At 42.7% G+C, this 25,383-nt stretch overlaps 1 protein-coding gene and 1 pseudogene across 1 annotated transcript in view; both read left to right on the forward strand.

Moving 5' to 3' along the window:
* The window catches only part of ERICH6 (glutamate rich 6), an 81,995-nt gene that overhangs the window by 56,013 nt on the left and 599 nt on the right, over positions 1–25,383 (forward strand). Inside the window, exons 12-13 of the mRNA XM_059691665.1 lie at positions 7,287–7,442; positions 10,306–10,534. Of these exons, the coding sequence (XP_059547648.1) occupies positions 7,287–7,442; positions 10,306–10,534 (385 nt within the window). The remainder of the gene's footprint in view (positions 1–7,286; positions 7,443–10,305; positions 10,535–25,383) is intronic.
* On the forward strand, positions 2,424–3,412 carry LOC132231873 (LIM and SH3 domain protein 1-like; annotated as a pseudogene).

A 25,383-nucleotide genomic window follows, 5' to 3' on the forward strand; every position in this document is an offset into this window, starting at 1 on the left:
TCTGAAAATCAAGTGAATAATCTGATGAACAGAATGAACTGGTGATTATAATAGAATCAGGGGCATAGAAAGGGAGTGGACTGACTATTCTAGGCATGGGAAAGGTGTGTCGGGGATGCGGGAAGAGACTGGACAAAAATCGTGCACCTATGGATGAGGACAGTGGGTAGGGAGAGGGAGGAGGGTGGGGTGGGAACTGGGTGGAGGGAAGTTATGGGGGGGAAAAAGAGGAACAAATGTAATAATCTGAACAATAAATATTTAATTAAAAAAAAGAAAAAGTACATAGAAAAATATTTTTAAAACAGATATTACCCCCAAATTCTACCAACCAAAGAAACGCTGTTAACATCTTTTTATTTTTCATTTCTTATTTTTCCCTATGGGCATATGCTTTTTAAAAAATCAGTTCTTCCACTATATTTCATATTTTATAACTTTCCCCCTTCACATATATTATACAATAGATAATGTTATGAGTATATAAAGTGCAATAAATATAGAATTTTAGCACCATTTTATAACCACATGGTATTTCATTATAGAATGTACTATAATTCATTTAACCTGTCCCTTATTACCAAACAAAGGTGGTTTCACAATTTTTTGCTATTATATACAGTACCTAAATAAACAGCTTTGTGCATATTTCCTTTCATGCTTATCACTTATTTTCTTGAATTAAATACCTAGTGATACAAATTCTGGGTAAGAACTTATGGACATTTTAAAGCTTTGATAGATTTTGCCCCCCAAAAAATGTGTAGCAGCTTACACATCCATGAGCACCATGTTATTTTTTAATACAAAAATTCAATATTCATTTTATGGAATAGTAAGTTGTTGGTCACGTGAACTTCTGCCTGATGGCCGGGCCCTTTGGTATTTTGAAATAGAGGCTATTTAGTATCTTGAGGAAAGCAAAAACAAACCAACAAAAAAGCCCTATGAAATGTGGAGGAATTTTGGTGAATCAGGGCCTCACTTTGCAGGAGAAAGTCGTTTTTAGTATAGTTTCCTAAATGTTTAGTCAAAGCTCAATAATAAACCAGAAAAATGACTTTCATGGCATAGGAAGTGCGATAAAGTTTTAGTTCCTTAGACCCTATGAGAAAGAGTGTAGGTTTTATTTTAATTGTACCAATAAATTTAAAATAACTTCCCCAACTTTTAGTATTAATTATCACTTCATGCCCTGCCTTTAATTGCAAACTCATAAAGACTGTGGCTGGTTTTCAAAATGATTCAGTATCAATCTTGTATTTACATCATCTCTGGACTTCTGGTCAGTTTAAATAGGAATAAGTATCAACAGTTAGTGAATTATCCTCAGTATATTTGATTCCTTTTGGTGCTATTATAAATTGAATTTTTAAAATATATATTTATTGATTTTAGAGAGGAAGGGAGAGAGAGAGAGAGAGAGAGAGAGAGAGAGAGAGAGAGAGAGAGAGAGAAACATCAATGATGAGAGAGAATCATTGATGGGCTGTCTCCTGCAAGCCCCTTAATGGGGATCATCCTGTAACTCAGGCATGTGCCCTGACCAGGAATCAAACAATAACCTCCTGGTTCATAGATCCAGGTTCAACCACTGAGTCACACTGGCTGGAATTATTTTCTTAAATTCACTTTCAGAATGTTCACTGCTAGAATAGAATAATACAATTTATTTTTATATATTGATCTTGTAGCCAACAACCCTGTTGAACTCAATAGTTCTACTATATTGTTTTATAGATTCTTTAGGATTTTCTCTATGTAAGAACATGTCTTCTGAATATAGGGATCATTTTACATCTTCCATTACCAATTTAAATGCCTTTCATTTCTTCTCTTCGATAAAATTTCCCTAAAACCTCCAATGCACCCACAAAAGTGGGAAAGGATATGAGGGGGAAGGGAGGCTAATGTAGGTGTAGGACAAGGGGTTCCCATTCTGTCCGTAGGTTCATGCCAAGTAGCGATGGGTACAAAGGAAAAGTCCCCGAATGTGGTGATTCCATTCAGGAGTGTTCCAACCCCACCCTCAATGGAGGCGAGAGGTTTGCCCGCCTCCCGCAGCCCGGCTGCCCCAGATGTTCAGCCACACCGGCTCCGAGGCGCCTTCCGTGCGGGAAGGGCTCTGGGCACAGCCAGCGTCTCTCCAGGGCGCCTCCAGCTTGGGAGCACCCGGGCCCCAGGAGCCCTCAGGACTCACCTAGACATGCCCGCCACGCTCCACACCCCTGCCCGGAACCTGACCCCCCCTTTCCCCCCGCCCCGGTTCGGCCCCTCCTCCCCGCTGTGTTTGTTCGGGGAAGGAGGGCGGAGGCCGAGGCCAGTTCGCTGGCTCCTGCAGCAATCGCTGCCTGTGTATTTGCAGCAGCGGCCCGTCTCCCGCCAGCTAGCTCCGGGGAGAGAGAGCGCTCACGAGCCCCTGGCGTCCCCGCCCCACCCTTTCCCAGAGCCATGAATTCCAATTGCGCCCGGTGCAGCAAGATGGTATACTCCACGGAGAAGGTGAACTGTCTGGATAAGTTCTGGCATAAAGCATGCTTCCATTGCGAGACCTGCAAGATGACACTCAACCTAAGGAACTACAGGGGCTACAAGAAGCACACTAGCCCAAGCAGTCCTTCACCTTGGTGGCTGACACCCCTGAAAATCTCCGCCTCAAACAACAGAGCGAGCTCCAGAGTCAGGTGTGCTGCAAGGAGGAGTTCGAGAAGAACAAGAGCAAGGGCTTCAGCGTGGTGGCAGGCACACCCGAACTCCAGAGAATCAAGAAGACACAGAACCAGATCAGTAATATAAAATACCACGAAGTTTGAGAAGAGCCGCATGGGCCCCAGTGGGGGTGAGGGCTTGGAACCCCAGCGAGATTCCCAGGACAGCACCAGCTCCCGGAGACCCCAGGAGCAGCAGCCTCATCGCATCCCGACCAGCGCCCCAGTTTACCAGCAGCCCCAGCAGCAGCAGGTGGCCCCATCCTTTGGTGGCTACAAGGAACCTGCAGCCCTAGTCTCCACACATCGCAGCGCCCCAGGTGAGGCGGGAAGCGGTACCGCGCCCTCTAAGACTACAGCGCCTCAGACGAGGATGAGGTCTCCTTCCAGGATGGGGACATCATCGTCAGTGTGCGGCAGATCGATGACAGCTGGATGTATGGACCGTGGAGCGCACAGGCGACACGGGGATGCTGCCGGCCAACTATGTGGATGCCCGCTGGGCCACGCCCCGCCCCATCCTTCAGCGCATTCCACAGCATCACATCCTTCCTGGACGTGACCTGTCCACCCTCCAGTGTCTCCGCGATTTTATATTTGCAATTGCTTGTTTCTTCCCAACCTCTTCCAGCTTCTTTTGCCAACTGAAGCCTTGTTCTGCAAAACAAACAAACAAAAAAAACCTCCAGTGCAATGTTGAGTAGAAGTGGGGAGAGTAGATATTTTAGTTCCTGATCTTAAAGGGAAAATACTCATTATTGGGTTTTATTATTTGCTCTTTATTATATCAATATTGTACATTTCATTAATTGATTTTCAAATATTAAACCAACCTTGCATTTCGGGGAAAACTCCATTTTGTCGTGGTACATAATCCTTTTTATGTGATGCCAGATTCTATTTCTAGTATTATGTTGAGGTTTTTTTGTGTCTTATAAATATACTAGAGGCCTGGTGCATGAAACACATGCACTGGTGGGATCCCTAGGCCTGGCCCGTGATCAGGACTGATTAGGTTCCCCTCGCCACTCATATCCCCTGCCACTCACACCCGGTTCCCATCCCAGCCCGGGGCCTGCCTGATGGGGTGATCAGGACCTACCAACCCCAGGGAGGGACCAGGACTTTGGCTGGGGGGAGGGACCAACAGCCACCACAGAGGGCTGATCAGGGCCTTGGGGGGAGGGGAGGAGGAGAGGTGCTGGGAACCAATTCCAGCATGACAGCAGGGCTGAATCTGGGAATGGCTAAAGGCATTTCCCCAAACCTGAATAGAATACATTAAAATGATTTTTGGCTGCTAGACAGCTCAGGGCATCTTAATCTACATGTTATTGCCTCCTACTGGCCAAACACCTGAACAGCCATAGGCTAATTCTTCCATTCGGACAATGCCACTGTATGCGAAACCCTGACACTTTGAAGTGTATATCTCTGCCTCATCTAAGGACAATTTGTATTAATAAAAAGCATGGGGTCTGAGACGAGAAGATCTTAGATCTTAGTTTCCTTTAAACTAGGCTCCTCTGACCCCCAAATGCCTTTCAAAATTATGCTTCATCTCTGGACTCCTATTTAATCTACGCACAGCCTTCTCCAGATTGCTGAATTCTTCTCTTTTATTCTTTAAATTAAATCTTTATTGTTCAGAATATTACAGTTGTTCCTCTTTTTTCCCCCCATAGCTCCCCTCCACCCGGTTCCCACCCCACTCTCCACCCTCACCCCACCCTCCACCCTCACCCCAACCCCACTGTCCTCATCCATAGGTGCACGATTATTTTCCAGTCTCTTCCCGCATGCATCCCCCACATCCCTATACCCCCCAAAAATAGTCAGTCCACTCCCTTTCTATGCCCGATTCTATTATAATCACCAGTTTATTCTGTTCATCAGATTACTGATTCACTTGATTTTTAGATTCACTTGTTCATAGATGTGTATTTGTTGTTCATAGTTTGTATCTTTACCTTTTTCTTCTTCTTCCTCTTCTTAAAGGATTCCTTTCAGCATTTCATATAATACTGGTGTGGTGGTGATGAACTCCTTTAGCTTTTCCTTATCTGTGAAGCTCTTTATCTGACCTTCAATTCTGAATGATAGCTTTGCTGGATAAAGTAATCTTGGTTGTAGGTTCTTGGCATTCATCACTTTGAATATTTCTTGCCACTCCCTTCTGGCCTGCAAAGCTTCTGTTGAGAAATCAGCTGACAGACGTATGGGTACTCTCTTGTAGGTAACTGACTGTCTTTCTCTTGCTGCTTTTAAGATTCTCTCTTTGTCTTTTGCTCTTGGCATTTTAATTATGATGTGTCTTGGTGTGGTCCTCTTTGGATTCCTTTTGTTTGGGGTTCTCTGCGCTACCTGGACTTTTAAGTCTATTTCTTTCACCAGGTAGGGGAAGTTTTCTGTCATGATTTCTTCAAATAGGTTTTCAATATCTTGCTCTCTCTCTTCTTCTGGCACCCCTATAATTCGGATGTTGGTGCACTTGAAGCTGTCCCAGAGGCTCCTTACACTATCTTTGTATTTTTGGATTCTTTTTTCATTTTGCTTTTCTGGTTGGGTGTTTTTTGCTTCTTCGTATTTCAAATCTTTGACTTGATTCTTGCGATCCTCTAGTCTGCTGTTGGAACTCTGCATAATATCCTTTATTTCAGTCAGTGTATGCTTAATTTCTAGTTGTTCCTTTTTCATAACCTCGAGGGTCTCACTAGATTTCTTGAGGGTCTCACTAAATTTATCAGCGGTCTCACCAGACTTTTTGAGGGTCTTACTAAATTTATTGGCGGTTTCTAGAAAGTTCTTGAAAAACCTTAAAAGTGTGGTTTTGTACTCTATATCCAGTATTTTGCTTTCCTCCATTTCTGTCATTTGTGCCCTGTTTCTTTGTCTCTGCATTTTTTTTTTATGCCTCCCTGTGTTGATAGAGTGGCTTTTTGTGCTAGGTGTCCTATAGGGCCCAGTGGCTCAGCCTCCCCAATTACCTGAGATGGACACTCTTGGTGCACCCCTTTGTGGTCTTTGAGCAGTCTTGTTGTAGTTAAGCCTTGATTGTTGTAGGCATCACTGGGAGGAACTGGCCTCCAGGCCAATTGGCTGTGAGAATCAGCTGTGTCTACAGTGGGAGAACTTCTGTGCTGAAGACACCCTTATGCGGCAAGACTTGCTTCAGTGGGGCTTTGGTGCTCACTGAGTCTGCCCCCTGAGTGTGCCCTTATGGATCTGAGGAATTGTAATCTGGATGGTCCCACTCTGGCCATTGGGCACACTGGCTCTTGGATCTAAAGAGGTGCTAATTTAGCCTGTGCCTGAGGCTACCCAGCAGGAGCTACGAAGAGATCTGAAGATTCTTCTTCTTTGTTTGGGGTTTGGATGTTCCCAGATAAGGCTCAGCAATGAAGCAATGCAAGCTACTGTGGGGCCTAGGGCCTTCTTTTGGAAGTTCTGGGTCTCTCTGACCCAGCTGCAGTTTGTTAGGTAATTTTCAGATTGCAAAGGGCCAGGCCTTTCATATGCAAAAGCCTCTGCCACAGCTTGGGTGAGGTGGGGTCTCAGGGGATCAACAGGGCCGAGCAAGCAGCTATGGCTGCTCCTCAGTCCTACCCTAAGAGGCCCCGAATCTCAGTGTCCCAGTAATCACTGCAAACACCTCTGAGAGAAAGCTGCCCTCGAGTTCTGACCGATGCCAGACAGTCCAGTTTCTCCCTGTATGATTCTGGGTCGCCAGAGACTTGCCCAGAACTGAAGTTTAGAGCAGTCGGGAGCTTGAGACTCCCTCCCGATTGAAAAAGACAACCATATCCTCAGTTGCCAGCCCTTTCCACGTGCGTCTCTGTACCTCTGCACTTTACTTCTGCACCTCCTCTGAGTCTCAGTGTGCTTTTCTCTTTCCTTCTAGTTATAGAATTTCCACTCAGCGAGCCTTCCTGTGGTTCTGGATGATGTCCATTTTGTCTTTTAGTTGTATTTTACAAGTGGTTGTGCGAGGCAGCAATTTCCGGTGTTTACCTATGCCTCCATCTTGGTTTCTCCTTCTGAACTCTTCTTAATGCTGGAACAAGAACCCCGACAAGGAGGGTCAGGGGGCGGGACACGGGAGGTTGGCTGCCAGCCCCAAGGAGGGAGCTGGCCCTCTGCCCCCCTGGGAAAGGGGCCGCATCCTCCACCACCCACCCCTGATTCCCCATCACCACCCAGGGGCCTGGCCCAAATCTCATGGTAGGGGGCCTGCTGGCCCAAGGGGGAGGCCCACCAATGGCTGGCAGTCCCCATTGGTGTTCGGGGCCTGCGGGCTGGGGGCAGCTCCTGCATTGAGCGTCTTCCCCCTGGTGGCCAGTACGTATCATAGTGACCAGTCATTCTGGTCGTTCTGGTTGTTCCGGTTGTTCTGTCGTAAAGGTCGCTTAGGCTTTTATATATATAGATTTGATTCACATAAAACGCATAACATTTTTAAATGAAAACAGTGTCTCCTGTTTTGGGGAATGCTTTCCATTTTAAAGGTCTTTCTCATAAATTGAATTTATTCACAGTATAGCCAGGGACCATTAGAACAATGACCTTATCTGATCTCAGCTACCCATCTGGAAACCTAGCCATCATCCGAGTGCCCAACAAGATCCATGGTTTCACTTGTATAGTCCAAGAAGACATACCCACTAACCCTGCGATCCTGGCAGTGCTGGACTCTTCTGGCCGAAGTTCCTGCTATCATCCCAATGGAAATGTCTGGTAGGCTTCTAGTTTCCTCCTGCTGCCATTGTGCTTTCTGGGTTTGTGAAATTTTATTTTTCCTTTTATTTTTTCCAACTTTATTGAGATATAATTGACATACAACATTGTGTAAGTTAAAGGTGTACAACCTTATTTGTTTGCTATAGTTAAAAATTTCAAAATGATTACCACCATATCATTAGTTAACACATGCATCATTCCACCTCATTACCTTTTTTGTGTGTGTTGAGAACACCAAAGACATACTTTGTTACCAACTTTTAAATATATAACATAGCATTATTCAATATAATTACTATGCTATACATTAGACCCCAGAACTTACTCATCTAATAACTAGAAGTTTTATTTTTTTCTTTTAAATGATAATAATGGCTTTAAGAAAATTTATTTAAGTTAATGGTCTTTAGATAGTAATGTTCAACTCATAGAACTATTTGATTTATGCCTTTCCATATACTTCTCTGGAAAAATCTTAGGCAACTTTGTAAAACAAAGCTCATCATATTCTTTTTGTTTGCTTCTTTCTTTTTACTTCTTTTAATATCTTTTTCTTTTTTAATGTTATTTTCATTTTGTTTTTTAATTTTTTTCATCGTATCCTTTCTATAAATGAAAAGAAAATATTAAGTATATAATTTCAATGCTATAAAAAAATCTATATAAATTACATTAGGGATATGGAATATGAACTCAGACGGTATCTCTAGAGCAGTGGTTCTCAACCTTGGCTGCACATTAGAATCACCTGGGAATATTTTTAAAATCCTGATTTCTGGGCCTCATCCTCCGGAAATTCTGTTTCTTTGTTATGGGGTGAGGCCACAAAATTAGTAACAAAGAAACAGAATTTCCAGAGGATGACGCCCAGAAATCAGGATTTTAAAAAGATTCCCAGGTGATTCTAATGTGCAGCCAAGGTTGAGAACCACTGCTCTAGAGCTTATGCCCTAATAATATTATACTGCTTCACTTATGGAAATAATTTACAATGGACAGGTGCTACAATGCAGTTATTGTCTGAGATATACAGGGTGTCCCCCAAAATGTATACACACTTTAACAGCTGATAGCTCAATTTTGAAAATTAAATGTATTTTAATAAACACCACCTTTATAATTATTCAAAGTGTGTTTATACATTTTTTGGGACACCCTATGTTTCTAACTAAGTAAGATTTCTATAACCACAACTAACAACAATAGCATGCAAACAAAATCTCTAGAGCAATTAAGATCCTGATCCCATTTTGATCTACTAACTCATGTACTCTGTACTCGGACTTTATCTTACTTCATTTAACCCGAGCAAGTGAAATTCAGATTCTAACTTCAAATACAATTTAAACTTTTTGAGGTTTTCAGAAAGAGATATTCTATCCCTTTAAATTATTTAAAGGTATAACAGTCTCATCTTGAGAAATTCTGCCAATAATTGACAAAGCTTGGACACTGTCAGAACTTGAGATAGTTAGGACACAGAAAGCTATTTGTGTTTTCAGTCCAAGGCAGTAATCAATGCGTTATCTCCATGTATATTGGGGAATTTCTACTTATCCTTCAGGGTTCAGCAGCAACTCTATATTATGTTTGGTGGGGCACTATATTAATTGTCACCAGGTATTCATTAGTTTCTAGGACTTTTCCCTTGCCAGTGAAGCCCTCTGACCCACCAGCTCAACTCCTGGGCCCTCTGACATGATTCCTTGATACACTCTTAACCCCTTCTCACTGCCTCTTGTGAAACAGGCCCATCTCCCCTACTGGACTGAAGATGCTTGAAGGCACACTCTGAATCTTTGTCATTACATAGTATGTATCTGTACATGGTCTAGATTCAAGAATGTTTATTAAATAAATAATTTATATGGATAATTTTGTATCCTACTTTCCAGACACAATAAGATAATCATCTCAATTTCTCACTTGTTCTTTTGCTATTAGATTACTGCCACTAATCAATACTGGGGAAATAAGATGTTAGAGACTTTACTTAGGGGGCCTTCATGGCCAATTCATCTGGTTTTTAAAGAAATAATTCATTATCAAATTAAGCCAACTTTCTAAGCACCCAGAACTCTACATATTCTGTCTCCTCAAGGAAGAGATGGAGATCCAATTTGGAAGAAGGTGAGAGAGCATGAGAAGGAGTTAACTGAGTAGAATAGACATCATTAGTGCCACTAGCTTCCAGACTGTACATAGCTAAATTTGTATGTGTGTAGTGAAATGTGCATTAGTGATGGCGCTAAGAGACTGGGGAGCCTGGCTGGTCTAAGTTCACCTTCTGCTCTGTCACAGAGCTCTTCTCTTCCACAGTGCCTCAGAGATATCCCCTGAGCTCTCCTGCTCACCCCAACCCTGGAGAGAGGCCTCCTCAGACTCCTGGCTTCCAGGTACCAGATGCTGTTAGAAAACAGCTCTCTTGTACTGAGGTCAATTTGGCCGTCCTCAAAATTTACACCCCCAGTCTTCATTTTGCCATGGGGAAAATCTAAGCACTGGTCTTCTCCTGGTGTTCAGGTATAGCCTGCTCCCCTGTATTTCTTCTTGTCCAGATTAAACCTTCTACTTCATTTTTCTTCCAGCACATCATTTTCCAGATTTCTTTACCATCTTGGTTCCATCGTTTGACCCATTTTGGTATATTAGTATGTTTTGAATTAAACCCAGTACTTCATATTAGTATAGCATTCAGTCACGGTCTTATCACTCCTAGGATCACCTGGGATTTTTCCATCATTTATATGCTGTTGTCTAGCATAAACTACTACTTCCCTTGGTTTGAAAATGTCAGGTCAAATTTCAGAGTTGAATTATAATGTTTCTGTTTGTGATTATTAATTTCCTTCCTGCCCAGGGTTTACATCAATGTCTTTGGAGGTCAATATTCAGATCAAGCTGGCAATAGAGTAAGAGCCTGGAATTGGTCAAGTTCTGTCACTTCCTCGCCCATTGTTTCATTTAAACCCGTCTTTCTGGCTTTGAACCATTATGTTGGAGTTCGCATCTTAGAACAAGACAAGATTTCAATCACTTTCCTAGCAATGGGCCAGCAGGCAAGAATCAATGTCGGAACCAAAGTGCAGGTAGGTACATTTTTAAAAACAGTTAAATCGTAAGAGTAAAATAACTTTTGTTAGTGTTATTATTGATAAACTAGAGACCCAGTGGACGAATTCATGCATGGGTCGGGTCTGGCCAGCCTGCCTCGATCAAGGTTGATTGGGCCGGGCCAGCCAGGGGGAGGGACTGCAGGTGGTTGGCGGGCCAGCCCCGCCCCCTGTTCGAACTCCCAGTTGAACTCCTGGTCAAGGGAATAATTTGCATATTAGCCTTTTAGTATATAGGATTATACTTGTGTGTAATCTACTGTCCACTAAGAATTTTGGAATTCAATGAAAAAACAAGAGGTGAAAGTTTCAAATGGAGTTGGGGGAGTCTTATTAATTGTTTCTTCATCCTCAGAAATTGCTTCTAGTTCAGACTTGGATCCAAGCAACATTTACTGAGTATTTCCTCTGTGAATGCATGCATAGTGCTGCTTTGGGAGTTTGGTTTTAGGATTGCATTTGCTTCTCTCTTTGCTCTAGTACAGTGGTTCTCAACCTTCTGGCCCTTTAAATACAGTTCTTCTTGTTGTGAACCAACCATAAAATTATTTTCGTTGCTACTTCGTAACTGTAATGTTGCTACTGTTATGAATCATAATGTAAATATCTGATATGCAGGATGGTCTTAGGCGACCCCTGTGAAAGGGTCATTCCACTGCCAAAGGGGTCGCGACCCACAGGTTGAGAACCGCTGCTCTAGTAAAAAGCCCTGAGCTAAGTCAGGAGACCTGGATTCTAACAATGTTCAAGACCAAGCATCAGCCCCTTCTCCTTGGAGGCACTTCCATACTGCCTAGCCCTTGGCTGAGTGAGGGTCAGTCATGTCCTTCTCTGGGCTGTACTCACCTCTGTCTCTACGCTTGCTGAACTGTGCTGCTTTAATTGCCCTCCTGGCTGCACTTCCTATAGGATGGGGAGCTCCTGAATTGCAGAGTCTCTAGTATTTTACTGATTCCTCTATCTCACCCAGGGCATGGCCCAGAAGCACTCTCAGTAACTGGCAATACAGTGCAATAGTTAAGAACATGGACTTCAGGTTACATTTGATGTAGTTTCAAAACTCAACTCTGCCATTTAGCTAAATAGGTGAACTTGAACTTCAGTTCCCTCATATTAGTACACACAGTCCCAGGGGAAAGCCCCAAGACTGGAAATCTACTAGTACCTTCATAAGTGATGGGCAGGGAAAGGCTGAAGAAAGAGGCAGGCCACTCCAGTCTGGCAATTAACAGAGTTTATTAAAGGAAACTTACATCTTGGGCAGATGAAGTGGGTATCCTCCAGACTGCTTGACAGGCACCAAAGAACTAACAGAACAAGGCAGGAAGGATGGGGCACTGGCCCCAGACCCATCCCAGGTAAAGGGAAATACCTTACCTGCGTGCCCAGGTCAGGACAAGGGTCATTCCAGAACCCGCACACCATGGGGCTTAAGGCAGAGATACTGTTTATGTCAGAAGGAAAGTGTCTATTACAGTCACTCCCTGAGTGTTTAGAGCAGTGATGGAGAACCTTTTGAGCTCAGCGTGTCAGCATTTTGAAAAACCCTAACTTAACTCTGGTGCCGTGTCACATATAGAAATTTTTTGATATTTGCAACCATAGTAAAACAAAGGCTTATATTTTTGATATTTATTTTATATATTTAAATGCCATTTAGCAAAGAAAAATCAACCAAAAAAATGAGTTCGTGTGTCCCCTCTGACACGCGTGTCATAGGTTCGCCATCACTGTCTGGCCCACATCTAGCTCATGGGTCTGGCAGCAGTCACATCATGGGGCAGTCTGTCCTCCACACCTCATCCATAAAATGGGGATAATAATTCCTACCATATCAATTGTTGTGAAGATTCAGTGAGAATGTAAGATACTAAGCATTGTGCTTGGGGTCAGTCAGTGACAGCTCAAGATAGATGTAGAGTTTAACAGTTAAACTTCAATAAAGCTGAAATATATACACAGGTGTAGAAATAGATACAGATCTGTGTGTCTATATACTTATGTAGCATATATACTGTGTGGCTTTGAACAAGTACCTTTAACTCTGACCTTTGTTTCATCAATTATTAAAGGAAAACACTGCTCCAACTTCTAAGGTGTCTTCAACCTCTAAAGTTTATACTTTTTTAAAAAAATATATATATTCTATTGATTTTTTACAGAGAGGAAGGGAGAGGGATAGAGAGTTAGAAACATTGATGAGAGAGAAACATCGACCAGCTGCCTCCTGCACACCTCCTACTTGGGATATGCCCGCAACCAAGATACATGCCCTTGACTGGAATCGAACCTGGGACCTTTCAGTCCGCAGGCCGATGCTCTATCCACTGAGCCAAACTGGTTTGGCTAAAGTTTATACTTTTAATTAAGTGGAAGTATGACCTCAATATTCAGCACAGGCAGAAACATGTCTTAAAAGCAAACAGAAGGGAGACTTCAGATTCATCCAACATAAAGAGAGCGTCTACAATTGCTGTGAATTATTCTAGCTGCATTCAACCAGTCTAGCTACTGCAAGCGGCTGTTCAGGCTCCAGACATAGAAATTTACAATATAGCCTTGTACATTTGGTACATTATATTTACCAAAAGAAAATGTGCAAAATGTGCTCACTCCCTCTCCTCTCCCTCTTTAGAAATGAATTTTAACCAGAAAAGCAGTCACTTTGATGCAAAAGAAAGAATTCAGTGTTAAAGTTTTTACTTTTCTCTTTGTCCTCATGATCACCCTTTCTTTGGATTTTTTAAAAATACAAATGGAACATGTGAATACATTCTCATATTTGAAGATTCAAATAATATAGAAAAATCAAAGTTTAAAAATTAGATTTTCCTTTTATCCTTTCTTCTATTCTAATCCCTTTTCCAAAAGTAACCATCACCCAAAATTTGGTGTGTATTTCTCTTTTCTATGCATTTACAAATTACTTAAATACATCATACACACACACACGCACACACACACACACACATAAATACATATATATGTATATATAAAATTTATTGCCTAAAGTTTTACATATGTCTCCTTTTTCCCTGATTGACCCCCTTCTTCCCCACCCCCCCCCCCCGCACCACCCAGCCATTCCCATCCCAGGCAAGTCCCCACCGCCCTAGTATCTGTGTCCATTGGTTATGCTAATATGCATGCATACAAGTCCTTTGGTTGGTCTCTAACACCCCCACCTACCCTGCCATTTGTCTCTGGGTATATTTTTGTTCATCATGTTATGTTGATCATTATATCCCACATTTAAGTGAGATCATGTGATATTTATCTTTCTCCGACCGGCTTATTTCACTTAGCATAATGCTCTCCAGTTCTATCCATGCTGTTTCAAATGGTAAAAGTTCCTTCTTTTTTATAGTGGCATAGTATTCCATTGTGTAGATGTACCACAGTTTTTTAATCCACTCATCTGCTGATGGGCACTTAGGTTGTTTCCAAATCTTAGCCATTGTAAATTATGCTGCTATGAACATAGGGGTGCATATGTCCTTTCTGATCGGTGTTTCTGGTTTCTTGAGATATAGACCTAGAAGTAGGATTACTGGGTCAAATGGGAGTTCCATTGTTAACTTTTGGAGGAAACGCCATACTGTCTTCCACAGTGGCTGCACCACTCTGCATTCCCACCAGCAGTGCATGAGGGTTCCTTTTTCTCCACATCCTCACCAGAACTTGTCATTTGTTGATTTGTTGATGATAATGGCTATCATCTGACAGGTGTGAGATGGTATCTCATTATTGTTTTGATTTGCATCTCTTAGATGATTAGTGACTTTGAGTATGTTTTCATATGTCTCTCAGCCTTCTGTATGTCCTCTTTCAAAAAGTGTCTATTTAGGTCCTTTGCCCATTTTTTGATCAGATCATTTATCTTCCTTTTGTTAAGTTGTATGAGTTCTCTGTAAATTTTGGAGATTAAACCCTTATCTGAAATATCACTGGCAAATATGTTCTCCCATACAGTGGGCTTTCTTGCTATTTTGTTGATGGTTTCTTTTGTTGTGCAGAAGCTCTTTATTTTGATGTAGTCCCATTTGTTTATTTTCTCCTTCGTCTACATTGCCCTAGGAGATGTGTCAGTAAAGATATTGCTATGATATATGTCTGCTATTTTGCTGCCTTTGAAGTCTTGTGGGATTTTTATAGTTTCCAGTCTTACATTTAAGTCCTTTAGCCATTTTGAGTTTGTTTTTGTGTGTGGTGTAAGTTGATGACCTAGTTTCTTTTTTTTTTTTTTTTTTTTTTTTTGCATGTATCTGACTTAATTTCCCAGCACCATTTATTGAAAAGACTGTCTTGACACCATTGTATGGTCTTGCCTCCTTTGTCAAATATTAATTAAGCATAATGGCTTGAGTCGATTTCTGGGTTCTCCATTCTGTTCAATTGGTCTTATATATCTGTTCTGGTGCCAGTATCAGGCAGTTTTGAGAACCATGGCTTAGTAATATAGCTTTATATCTGGTACTGTGATCCCTCCAACTCTGTTCTTCTTTCTCAGGATTGCTATGGCTATATGGGGTCTTTTTCTATTCTAGATGAATTTTTGAAAAGTTTTTTCTTGCTCTTTGAAATGTGTCATTGGTATCTTACTGGGGATTGCATTGAATCTGTAGATTGTTTTTTGAGTAGTATGGACATTTTAATGATGTTGATTCTACCAATCTATGAACATGGTATGTTCTTCCATTTGTTTATGTCTTCCTCTATCTCTGTTTTCAATGTCCTGTAGTTTTCCGAGTACAGGTCTTTTACCTCCTTAGTTAAGTTTATTCCTAGGTATCTTAATTTTTCTGGTGCAATGGTAAATGGGCTTGTTTTTTTTAATTTCACTTTCTGTGAGTTTATTTTTGGTGTATAAAAAGGCCATAGGTTTCTCGGTGTTAATTTTGTATCCTGCTACATTGCCAAATTCATTTATTAGGTCTAGTAGTTTTTATATGGAGTCTTTGGGGTTTTCTATGTATAGTATCATGTCATCTGCAAATAAGGAACAGTTTTACTTCTTCTTTTCCGATTTGGATGCCTTTTATTTTATCTTCTTGTCTGATTGCTATGGCTAGCACTTCCAGTACTATATTGAACAGGAATGGTGAAAGAGGGCATCCCTGTCTTGTTCCCATTCTTAGGGGAAATGAGTTTAGTTTTTTCCCATTGAGTATGATGTTGACTGTAGATTTGTCATATAAGGCTTTCATTATGTTGAGATATGATCCCTCTATTCCTACTTTGCTGAGAGTTTTTATCATAAAGGGTATTGGACTTTGTCAAATGCTTTTTCTGCGTCAATTGGTATAATTATGTGATTTTTGTCTCTCAATTAGTTTATGTGATGTATCATATTTATTGATTTGTAGATATTGTACCATCCTTGCATCCCCAAAATAAATCCCACTTGGTCATGATGTATGATCTTTCTAATTTAATGCTGAATCCGATTTGCTAGAATTTTGTTGAGGATTTTAGCATCTATGTTCATCAAAGATATCGGCCTGCAGTTCTCTTTTTTTGTGGTGTCTTTATCTGGTTTTGTAATTAGGGTAATGTTGGCTTCATAGAAAGAACTTGGAAGTGTGCCTTCCTCTTTAATTTTTTGGAATAGTCTGAGGAGGATAGGTTTTAGTTCTTTGAATGTTTGGTAGAACTCTCCTGTAAAGCTGTCCGGGCCAGGGCTTTTGTTTGTTGGAAGATTTTTGATCACTGATTCAATTTCTTCTGTAGTTATCGGCCTACTCAGGTTTTTTTATTCTTCCTGATTGAGTTTTGGGAGCTTGTATTTTTCTAAGAACATGTCCATTTCATCTACGTTGTCCATTTTGTTGGAATAGAGCTGTTCATAGTATTTTTTCATAATCCTTTATATTTCTGTGGGATCGGTTGTTACTTCACCTCTTTAATTTCTGATTTTGTTTATTTGGGTCCTCTCTCTTTGCTTCTTGGTGAGCCTGGCTAGAGGTTCATCAATCTTGTTTATCCTTTCAAAGAACCAGCTCTTGGTTTTGTTGATCTTTTGTATTGTTTTTTTGGTCTCTATGTCATTTATTTCTGGTCTGATCTTTATTGTTTTCTTCCTTCTGCTTACACTGGGCTTTTCTTGTTGCTCTCTTTCTAACTCTTTGAGTTGTAGGATTAGATCATTTATTACCATTTTTCCTTATTTTTTGAGGTAGGCCTGTAGAGCTATGAACTTCCTTCTCAAGACTGCTTTCACTGTGTCTCATTGATTTTGGATTGTTGTGTTTTCATTGTCATTTGTTGCCACAATGCTTTTTATTTCTTCTTTGATCTCTTTGGTAACCCAATCATTGTTTAATAGCATGCTATTTAGCCTCCAGGTGTTTGATTTTTTTCCATTATTTTTATTGTAGTTGATTTCTAATTTTATGCCATTGTGATCTGAGAAGATATGATTTCTGTCTTCCTGAATTTGAAGAGACTTTGCCTGTGTCCCAATATGTGGTCTATCTTTGAAAAATGTCCCATGTGCACTTGAGAAGAATGTATATTCTGTGGCTTTGGGGTGGAATGTTCTGAAGATGTCAATTAAGTCTATCTGATCTAGTGAGTCTTTTAGGATTGCTGTTTCTTTGCTGATTTTTTGTTTAGAGGATTTGTTCAATGGTGTTAGTGGGGTATTAAAGTCCCCTACTATGACTGTATTGCTGTCAATCACTCCCTTGATATCTCCAGAAGTTTTTTTATGTATTTGGGTGCTCCTGTATTGGGTGCATATATGTTTACCAGAGTTATATCTTCTTGTTGAATTGCTCCCTTTAGTATTATGAAGTGGCCTTCCTTATCTCTTATTATAGCCTTCACTTTGTGGTTTAATTTGTCAGGTATAAGTATTGCTATCCCAGCTTTTTTTTTTTTTTTTCATTTACATTCACCAGAAAACCTTTTTTTATCCTTTCACCATCAGTCTGTGTGAGTCTTTTGTTCTGATGTGGGTCTTCTGTAGACAGCAGATATATGGGTCATGTTTTCTTACCCATTCAGCTACCCTATGTATTTTGATTGGGGCATTTAATCCACTTACATTTAAAGTTATTATTGATAAGTACTTGCTTGTCGCCATTTTTAATTTTTTATGCCTGTGTTCCTTCTTCCCTTCCTATTTCTTCTTTTTACAGCAGACCCTTTATGATTTCTTGCATTGCTGGTTTGGTAGTAATAAACTCCCTTAGTCCTTTTTTGTCTGTGAAGCTCCTGATTTCACCCCCAACTTTGATTGATAGCCTTGCTGGGTACAGTATTCTTGGATTCAGACCCTTGCTTTGCATCACTTTGTATATTTCATTCCATTCCCTTCTGGCCTGATGTGTTTCTGTTGAGAAATCAGTTGGTAGTCTGATGGGAGATCCCTTGTAAGTAACTATGTGTCTCCCTGGCAGCCTTTAAGATTCTTGCTTTGTTGTTGGTGTTTGCCAATTTAATTATAATGTGTCTTAGTGTTGGCTTTTGGGGGTTTGTCTTCTTTGGGACTCTGTGAGCTTCTTGGACTTGTGTGAGTTTTTTCTTCCAATATCGGGTAAGTTTTCTGTCATTACAGTGGGGCCTTGACTTACAAGTGTCCTGACTAACTAGTTTTTTGAGATACGAGCCATCTATCGGCCAATTTTTTGCTTTGAGTTGCGAGCTAAAATTCGGGTTATGAGCCAGCTTCAGATACCCCACCACTAGTTGGCACAGCAAACATCACAGTGAATGCCACATCATCAGCCCAGCATCACGTGTCTCACTCGTTCACTTTTGATTTGACATATGAGTAATTTGAGTTACGAGCTCCATCACGGAATGAATTAAACTCATAAGTCAAGGCCCCACTGTATTTCTTCTAATCATTGTAGTTTTTCTAATCATTGCTCCATTTCCTCTCCTTCTGGCACCCCTATTATGCAGATGTTTCTAATGTTACATTAGTTGTTACTAATGTTGTGGCCCCACCCCATAACAAAGAAACAGAATTTCCAGAGGATGAGGCCCAGAGATCAGGATTTTAAAAAGATTCCCAGGTGATTCTAATGTTCAGCCAAGGTTGAGAACCACTGCTCTAGGCACTCTCTGACCTTTCTGTCCATGGATTGCCTCACCAGCTGTGTTTAATTCACTAATTCCAGGTGGGTGTTATTCAATTCAGCTGTTCCTTCTATCTGCTGTGTGAGAAGGTGCAGGACCTGTCTGCATATTCAGCCATCACCTTGTCTCCCCCTGGACAAACATTTTAGGCACCTGTGGCCAGGGAGGCTGGAGTCTCAGTGTTCGTGGGTTCACAGCTGAGGCAGCTGGTCCCTGGGCGTTGTGGTTGTAGAGTCCCGGGAGGTATCCGAGGTCTCCCCAATTGAAGGCAAGGCTGGGCTTCTGATCACAGCCACTCTCTCATTTAAGATAGCGCAGTCTCTGTGAAGAAGCCGGCTGCTCTGGAAAAGATTTCAGCAGTAGTAGAGGCTGCCCGGCCAGGGGAGCCTGGTCCACCAGTCCCCAACAGTCCTGTGGAATATAACTGCCCCTCACTCACAAATATAGACACTCCCTGCAGATCCACACACTCTCCTTTTGCTCTCTCACTCATACACTATCTTGCAGCCTGCCATCCCATCAGCTGCTATCTTGGATCTATACATACATACATCTTTTAAAATAAAAATTGGATTAAACTATACAATTATAGTGTTAGGGCTTCAGTTCATTTTTGTTTTCCAACTAACAAGTACTAAAGGTTTTTCCACGCCTGCATTTCCTGGCATACTTGTCCATTTTATTTTTAAATTGTATTTATAATATTTCCTATGTACTCTAGTTAACTTATGCAAAATCTAATGACCTCTCAGCAATTCACTGTTGCTAACTTTGTCTTCCATTGCTTCCAGGTCACTATTCTCCCTTGATTTTGCTTCCTTCTCATTTTTCTTTGTTTACTTGCCGGGAGCCGGTCCATGCTTGCTGTTTCAAGGGACCTGGCATATATGGCATACTGTTCTTAATATGTTTGCTCACCTTCTTGGCACTATGTGTTTTAACCAAGGTCTCTGAGAAAGGTTGTTTTCCCCAGGTAGGGATTTTCCCCTGAAGTTAGGGAGGGAATAAAACCCCTCAACTAAGTGCCAGGAGGGTAATTAATCCCTTTAACTACGAACAATCATGCTTAAACTACATAATCTTTTCTCCCTGGAATGGAGATAAGAAACGCCCTAACCTTTGTAATAGAGATTGATAGGATTGAATCAACTGGTATAAATACAGTTGTAACAAGACAGAAAGACTCAGAACTTAGAACAGAATCAAGAAGACAGAACCTACACGGAGCCTAGAGACAGAAGAACTTCGCTGGAGAGAGCATGCCGGAGGATCCTGGACCGGGACTGGCCTCGGAGCCTAGAGACAGAGCCTAGCGGGAGAACATGGCAAGGGATCCTGGACTGAACCTGACTACAGAGATTGGCAGGAGAACCTGACTGGAACCTGGACACTGAACCTGACTGGAGAGCCTGGATGGAGCCTGGCTGGAGAGCCTAGCGAGGGAACATGGCCACAGAACTTCCCTGGAGATCCAAAGCAGAACCTCTCTGGAGATCCAGACCAGAACTTGGCTGGAGATCCTGGCTGGAGATCCTGGCTAGGCTGCTGATCAACTGAATGCTGCCTCTGTGCCATTCCTTCTTCGCCAACTCCGTCCACGCCTTTGGGGACCCCTGGACCCGCTGGGGCAGGACCCCAGCATATGGCGCCCGAACAGGGACCCCTAGGTAAGCGCCCCACACTCGGGACGGATCGGACTCCACCGTAGGAAGAGGGTGGATAGTCTTCGCCGACTCCGTCCACACCTTTGGGAACCCCTGGAACAGGATTCCCTTAGGTAAGCCGCCCCATTGAGAACCTCCACACTCGGGACGGATCAGACTCCACCGTAGGAAGAGGGTGGATAGTCTTCGCCGACTCCGTCCACACCTTTGGGAACCCCTGGAACAGGATTCCCATAGGTAAGCCCCCCACCCCCCCATTGAGAACCCCCACACTCGGGACGGATAGGACTCCACCAGGGTGCTGCAAACCCCCCTATAGAGGATAAATAGGGTAAGAAGGTGGATAGTACAGAACTTAGATTGAGAAGATGTGCCATACTGAGTCCAAAGAAAGAAGACTCTGTATTGATCTTTAGATTAAGAAGATGTGCCATACTGAGTCTAAAGAAATAAGACTCTGTATTGATCTTTTAACACATGTGCTTGCTAGCAGAGGAATTAAGGTTACTCCCAGTCAGACAGAACGTTTTGTACAACAAATATGTCCATGCTTTTCTGAGGAAGGAAAGGTAAATGTAATGGCATGGGAGAAGGTAGGCCCAAGGAGCCTTATCCTTAACCCCACTGCAGCCTTTCTACCCTGGGAAAGTGCAGGATTGGCAAGCTCTCCCTGGGATGATAGATCAGGACTCAGGTAATAGCAGAAAGCACCAATCCTACTCTTAAAATGGATACAAGAGAGCGTTTGAGGTTTTTCTTTTTAATGCCTGCTTTTAAAAAATAAAAAAGGGGGAATTTGCCGGGAGCCGGTCCATGCTTGCTGTTTCAAGGGACCTGGCATATATGGCATACTGTTCTTAATATGTTTGCTCACCTTCTTGGCACTATGTGTTTTAACCAAGGTCTCTGAGAAAGGTTGTTTTCCCCAGGTAGGGTTTTTCCCCTGAAGTTAGGGAGGGAATAAAACCCCTCAACTAAGTGCCAGGCGGGTAATTAATCCCTTTAACTACGAACAATCATGCTTAAACTACATAATCTTTTCTCCCTGGAATGGAGATAAGAAACGCCCTAACCTTTGTAATAGAGATTGATAGGATTGAATCAACTGGTATAAATACAGTTGTAACAAGACAGAAACACTCAGAACTTAGAACACAGAATTCAGAAGACAGAACCTACACGGAGCCTGGAGACAAAAGAACTTTGCTGGAGAGAACATGGCAATAGATCCTGGACTGAACCTGACTATAGAACATGGCAAGAGAACCTGACCAGGACCTGGCCACAGAACCTGGCTGGAGATCCGAAGCAGAACCTCTCTGGAGATCCAGACCAGAACTTGGCTGGAGATCCGGGCTAGAGATCCTGGCTAGGCTGCTGATCAACTGAACGCTGTCTCCGTGTCATTCCTTCTTCGCCGACTCCGTCCACACCTTTGGGGAACCCCTGGACCCGCTGGGGCAGGACCCTGGCATTTACTGTCTTTGCTTCCTTTTCCCCCAAATTTTGAGGGTTTCCAGGGTTTGCCTTGAGTGTCTCTTGATTTCTTTGAGTCTGCTGTCCTTAAATATCTCCTACATGCTGATAGCCCTTTTGTTTTATCTCCAAGGGGATCTCCCATGAACTTGACATTTGCATATCTCTGATTCCAAACCTACACCTCTATTTGGGTGCCTAAGAGAACATTAAATACTTTACTTAGCAAAATTAGACTTAAAAGCTCACTCTACCCTCCATCTTCTCCATTTCCAAAAAAAAGGCAACGCATTTACTCAGGTCAAAGACTGTGAACTAGTTACCCTCCTTTCTGTTTTATAGCCCCACATCTATTATCTGCAAGTCCTATAAACCCTATGTCCAGACTCTAAGACTTCTCACATCTTCCAATCTATCTCTTTTGTCTGCCTCTCCTATCTAATCTATCTCTTGCTTCGATTATTATAGTAGCCTCCTAATGAATCTCCCTGCTTCTGGTCTTCCTAAAGTCTATTCCAATACAATAGTTGGAGTGATACTTTGAAAACATAAGTCTGGTCAAAACTATCCAGTGGCTTCTAATCTTACTCAGAGTGAGCCAAGGTCCTATAAAATACTGTACCTGATTTGACTTTTTGTTTTAATACTAGAGGCCCGATGCACAAATTCATGCACAGGTGGGGTCCCTCAGCAATCGAGGCCTATCGGGGGGCCAGCCAGCATGGGGGGGAGGACCATGGGAAGTTGGCCAGCCAGGGAGAGGGGCTACAGGAGGTTGGCTGGCCGCCCCCCCCCCATCGGGGCCAATTTAAGGGCCAACCAGGGGGAGGGGCTGTAGGAAGTTGGCTATGGGAGCACACTGACTACCAGGGGGAAGCTCCTGCACTGAGTGTCTGCCCCCTGGTGGTCAGTGAGCGTCATAGCGACTGGTCAACCGGTCGTTCCAGTCATTTAGTCATAATGATCACTTAGGCTTTTATATAGATAGATGTACCTTCTCACTCACCTGCTCCTTTTTGCTGTTCCTAGACAATCCCAGGCATGTGCCTGCCACAGAGCTTTTGCACTTGCTATTCCTTCAGCCTAAAATGTTGCTCCCACATTTAGCATATAGCTGCTGTCTCACTTCCTTCAGGTTTCTGACCCACCCTATCTAACAGCACCCCATCCCCACCTCCACCCTGGCACTCTGAATGCCTCTTTGTCCCTATGCCACAAGTTCTAATATGTAGTGCTCTACATTGGCCTGAAGAGTCCCAGGTTCAATCCCAGTCAAGGGCACATGCCCAGGTTGCGAACTCCATCCCCAGTAGGGGGCATGCAAGAAGCAGCCAATCAATGATTCTCTCTCATCATTAATGATTCCACCAATGATGTTACCAGGGATTGAGCCCGAAACCTAGGCATGTGCCCTGACCTGGAATTGAACCAGCAACCTTTTTATGCATGGAACAATGCCCAACCAGTTGAGCCACACTGGCCAGGGCATATTTTTCCTACTATTTCTACCAAATTTTTCTTTGTATATCTTGAAACTTTATGGTTATGAAATTAAAGATGTTGACACTGTTCCTGGTGAGTTGTGCCCCTCACCCTTGTGCCAGCTTCCACATCACTTATTTGCTCTTCAGCTATGCCCATTATGTGACTCAGTGTATCAGTGAAGGATGTTGGAGGGGGCTTTTTTGACAAATATTTTAAGATCAGAGTATTATTCACAATTTCTCTTTAAGTGGTCTTTGGCTTAAACACTATTCCATATGATGTTAAATTGCTACACCTGCTTTCTTTAGTTAGCATCTGCTTGGTGCATTGTTTTCATCCTTAGACTTTCATCCGTTTAACCTAGTTTTGAGGTGGATGTGTCTCTTATAAACAGCATTGACATGGATTTTGTTGCTTTCCTCAACCTAACAAAATCAACCTTTTAATACATTCTATTTTAATGGTTACTCTAAAACTGTTAACTATCTTTTTTTTATATAAATAGAATTAACTTCCAGGTTCTCTAGTTATTTATTTTCCTTGACAACAATACTCTCAAGTCCTTCAGAAAATATTAGCTATATATATATTCTAATCCTATATAATAAAAGGGTGATATGCAAATTGACCCTAGCAGCAGAATGACTGGGAATGACTGGTCACTATGACACACACTGACCACCAGGGGACAGACACTCAATGCAGGAGATGCCCCCTGGTGGTCAGTGCGCTCCCACAGGGGGAGCTCTGCTTAGCTACAAGCCAGGCTGATGGCTGCCAGTACAGCAGCGGTGGTGGTGGGAGCCTCTCCCGCCTCCTCAGCAGCACTAAGGATATTCGACTGCAGCTTAGGCCTGCTCCCCACTGTCAAGTAGACATCCCCCGAGGGCTCCCGGGCTGCCAGAGGGATGTCTGACTGCCAGCTTAGGCCCAATCCCACAGGGAGTGGCCTAAGCCAGCAGGTGGACATTCCCCGAGGGGTCCCAGACTGCGAAAGGGTAGAGACTGGGCTGAGGGTACCTCCCCCCCTTCCTGAGTGCACAAATTTTTGTGCACCAGGCCTCTAGTTTATATATAATCTCCCTCTGGCTCCTAATTCTGTGTTCTTGAATACAGCATCTCTGACAGGTAAACCTGGTGCCTCTCTGTCATGGCCTTGAATTTCCTCAGGTGTTTGGTGATTCTTGGTGTGTGTTCATTTTTGTGTTTGAGAATCCCTGATTTTCTGCATGTTCTGCTCACTGAAGTTTGCTTCTGATAACTGTGGATAAGTGGTTTGTGCTGCTGAGGGGTCAAAGACTAGGCTCTCAGCCCCAAGTGGGGCTCAACACAGAAGAGAGGGCGAGGGCTACCTCCCAACTAACATCCTCACATTTACCTCAGGACCCCTCCTGCTTCTCATTTCTGTTGACTTGGAGCTCAGAAAGGGTGTGTTTTGGGTTAGTGATTTCAGTTGGTCATTTACCACTCTGGATATGGTCCCATCTGCTTTTTTATGTTTATGAATTCCTCATGGTTATTTCTGCTGATGAAAGTTTTTCTTATTTTCTAGAACCATTATTGGTTTGTTCTCCATGAGACTTGGAATTGAAGGGAAGTTAAAAACGCTGATCAATTCTTGTTACTCATCCAGCTCATACTCCTTCCTCCTTCTCTTCCTCTCCTCCTTCCTTTTATTTCATGGGGGGAGGGATGAAAATGCAGAATAATACTGTGAGTTCTGGGGCCTTTGCAGGTAAGTGGTCACTCATTTGGCAGAGGGTAGTGGTTTAGCTTCTGTTTAGCCTGCCCACTGAACCCCTGCCCCCGGGGAGCTGCAGCCTGGAAGCTCCTCCTACAAGGCTGTGGAGCAGACCCATTCGCCTTCCCTGCAGCTGCACAGAGACACCAGCCTGAATCACCAAAGGCTGTGGGGAAGTGGGGAGAGCAGAGGCCAAGGAAGGGCCATAGAGAGGTTAATGTGGAATGGCCTCCTGGAAGAAGGGCACCTTTAGGAGAAGGAAAGGAGTTGTAGTCATCCCAGTCCTTCTTGAAAACCCCACTGGAGTGCTCCCTCCTCTGAGGTGGGCTGCCCTCAGTGTCCTCCAAACCTCCAGGCCAGCGCTCACAATG

This window comes from Myotis daubentonii, chromosome 3, assembly GCF_963259705.1.
Source record: "Myotis daubentonii chromosome 3, mMyoDau2.1, whole genome shotgun sequence".
Classification (NCBI taxonomy): domain Eukaryota; kingdom Metazoa; phylum Chordata; class Mammalia; order Chiroptera; family Vespertilionidae; genus Myotis; species Myotis daubentonii.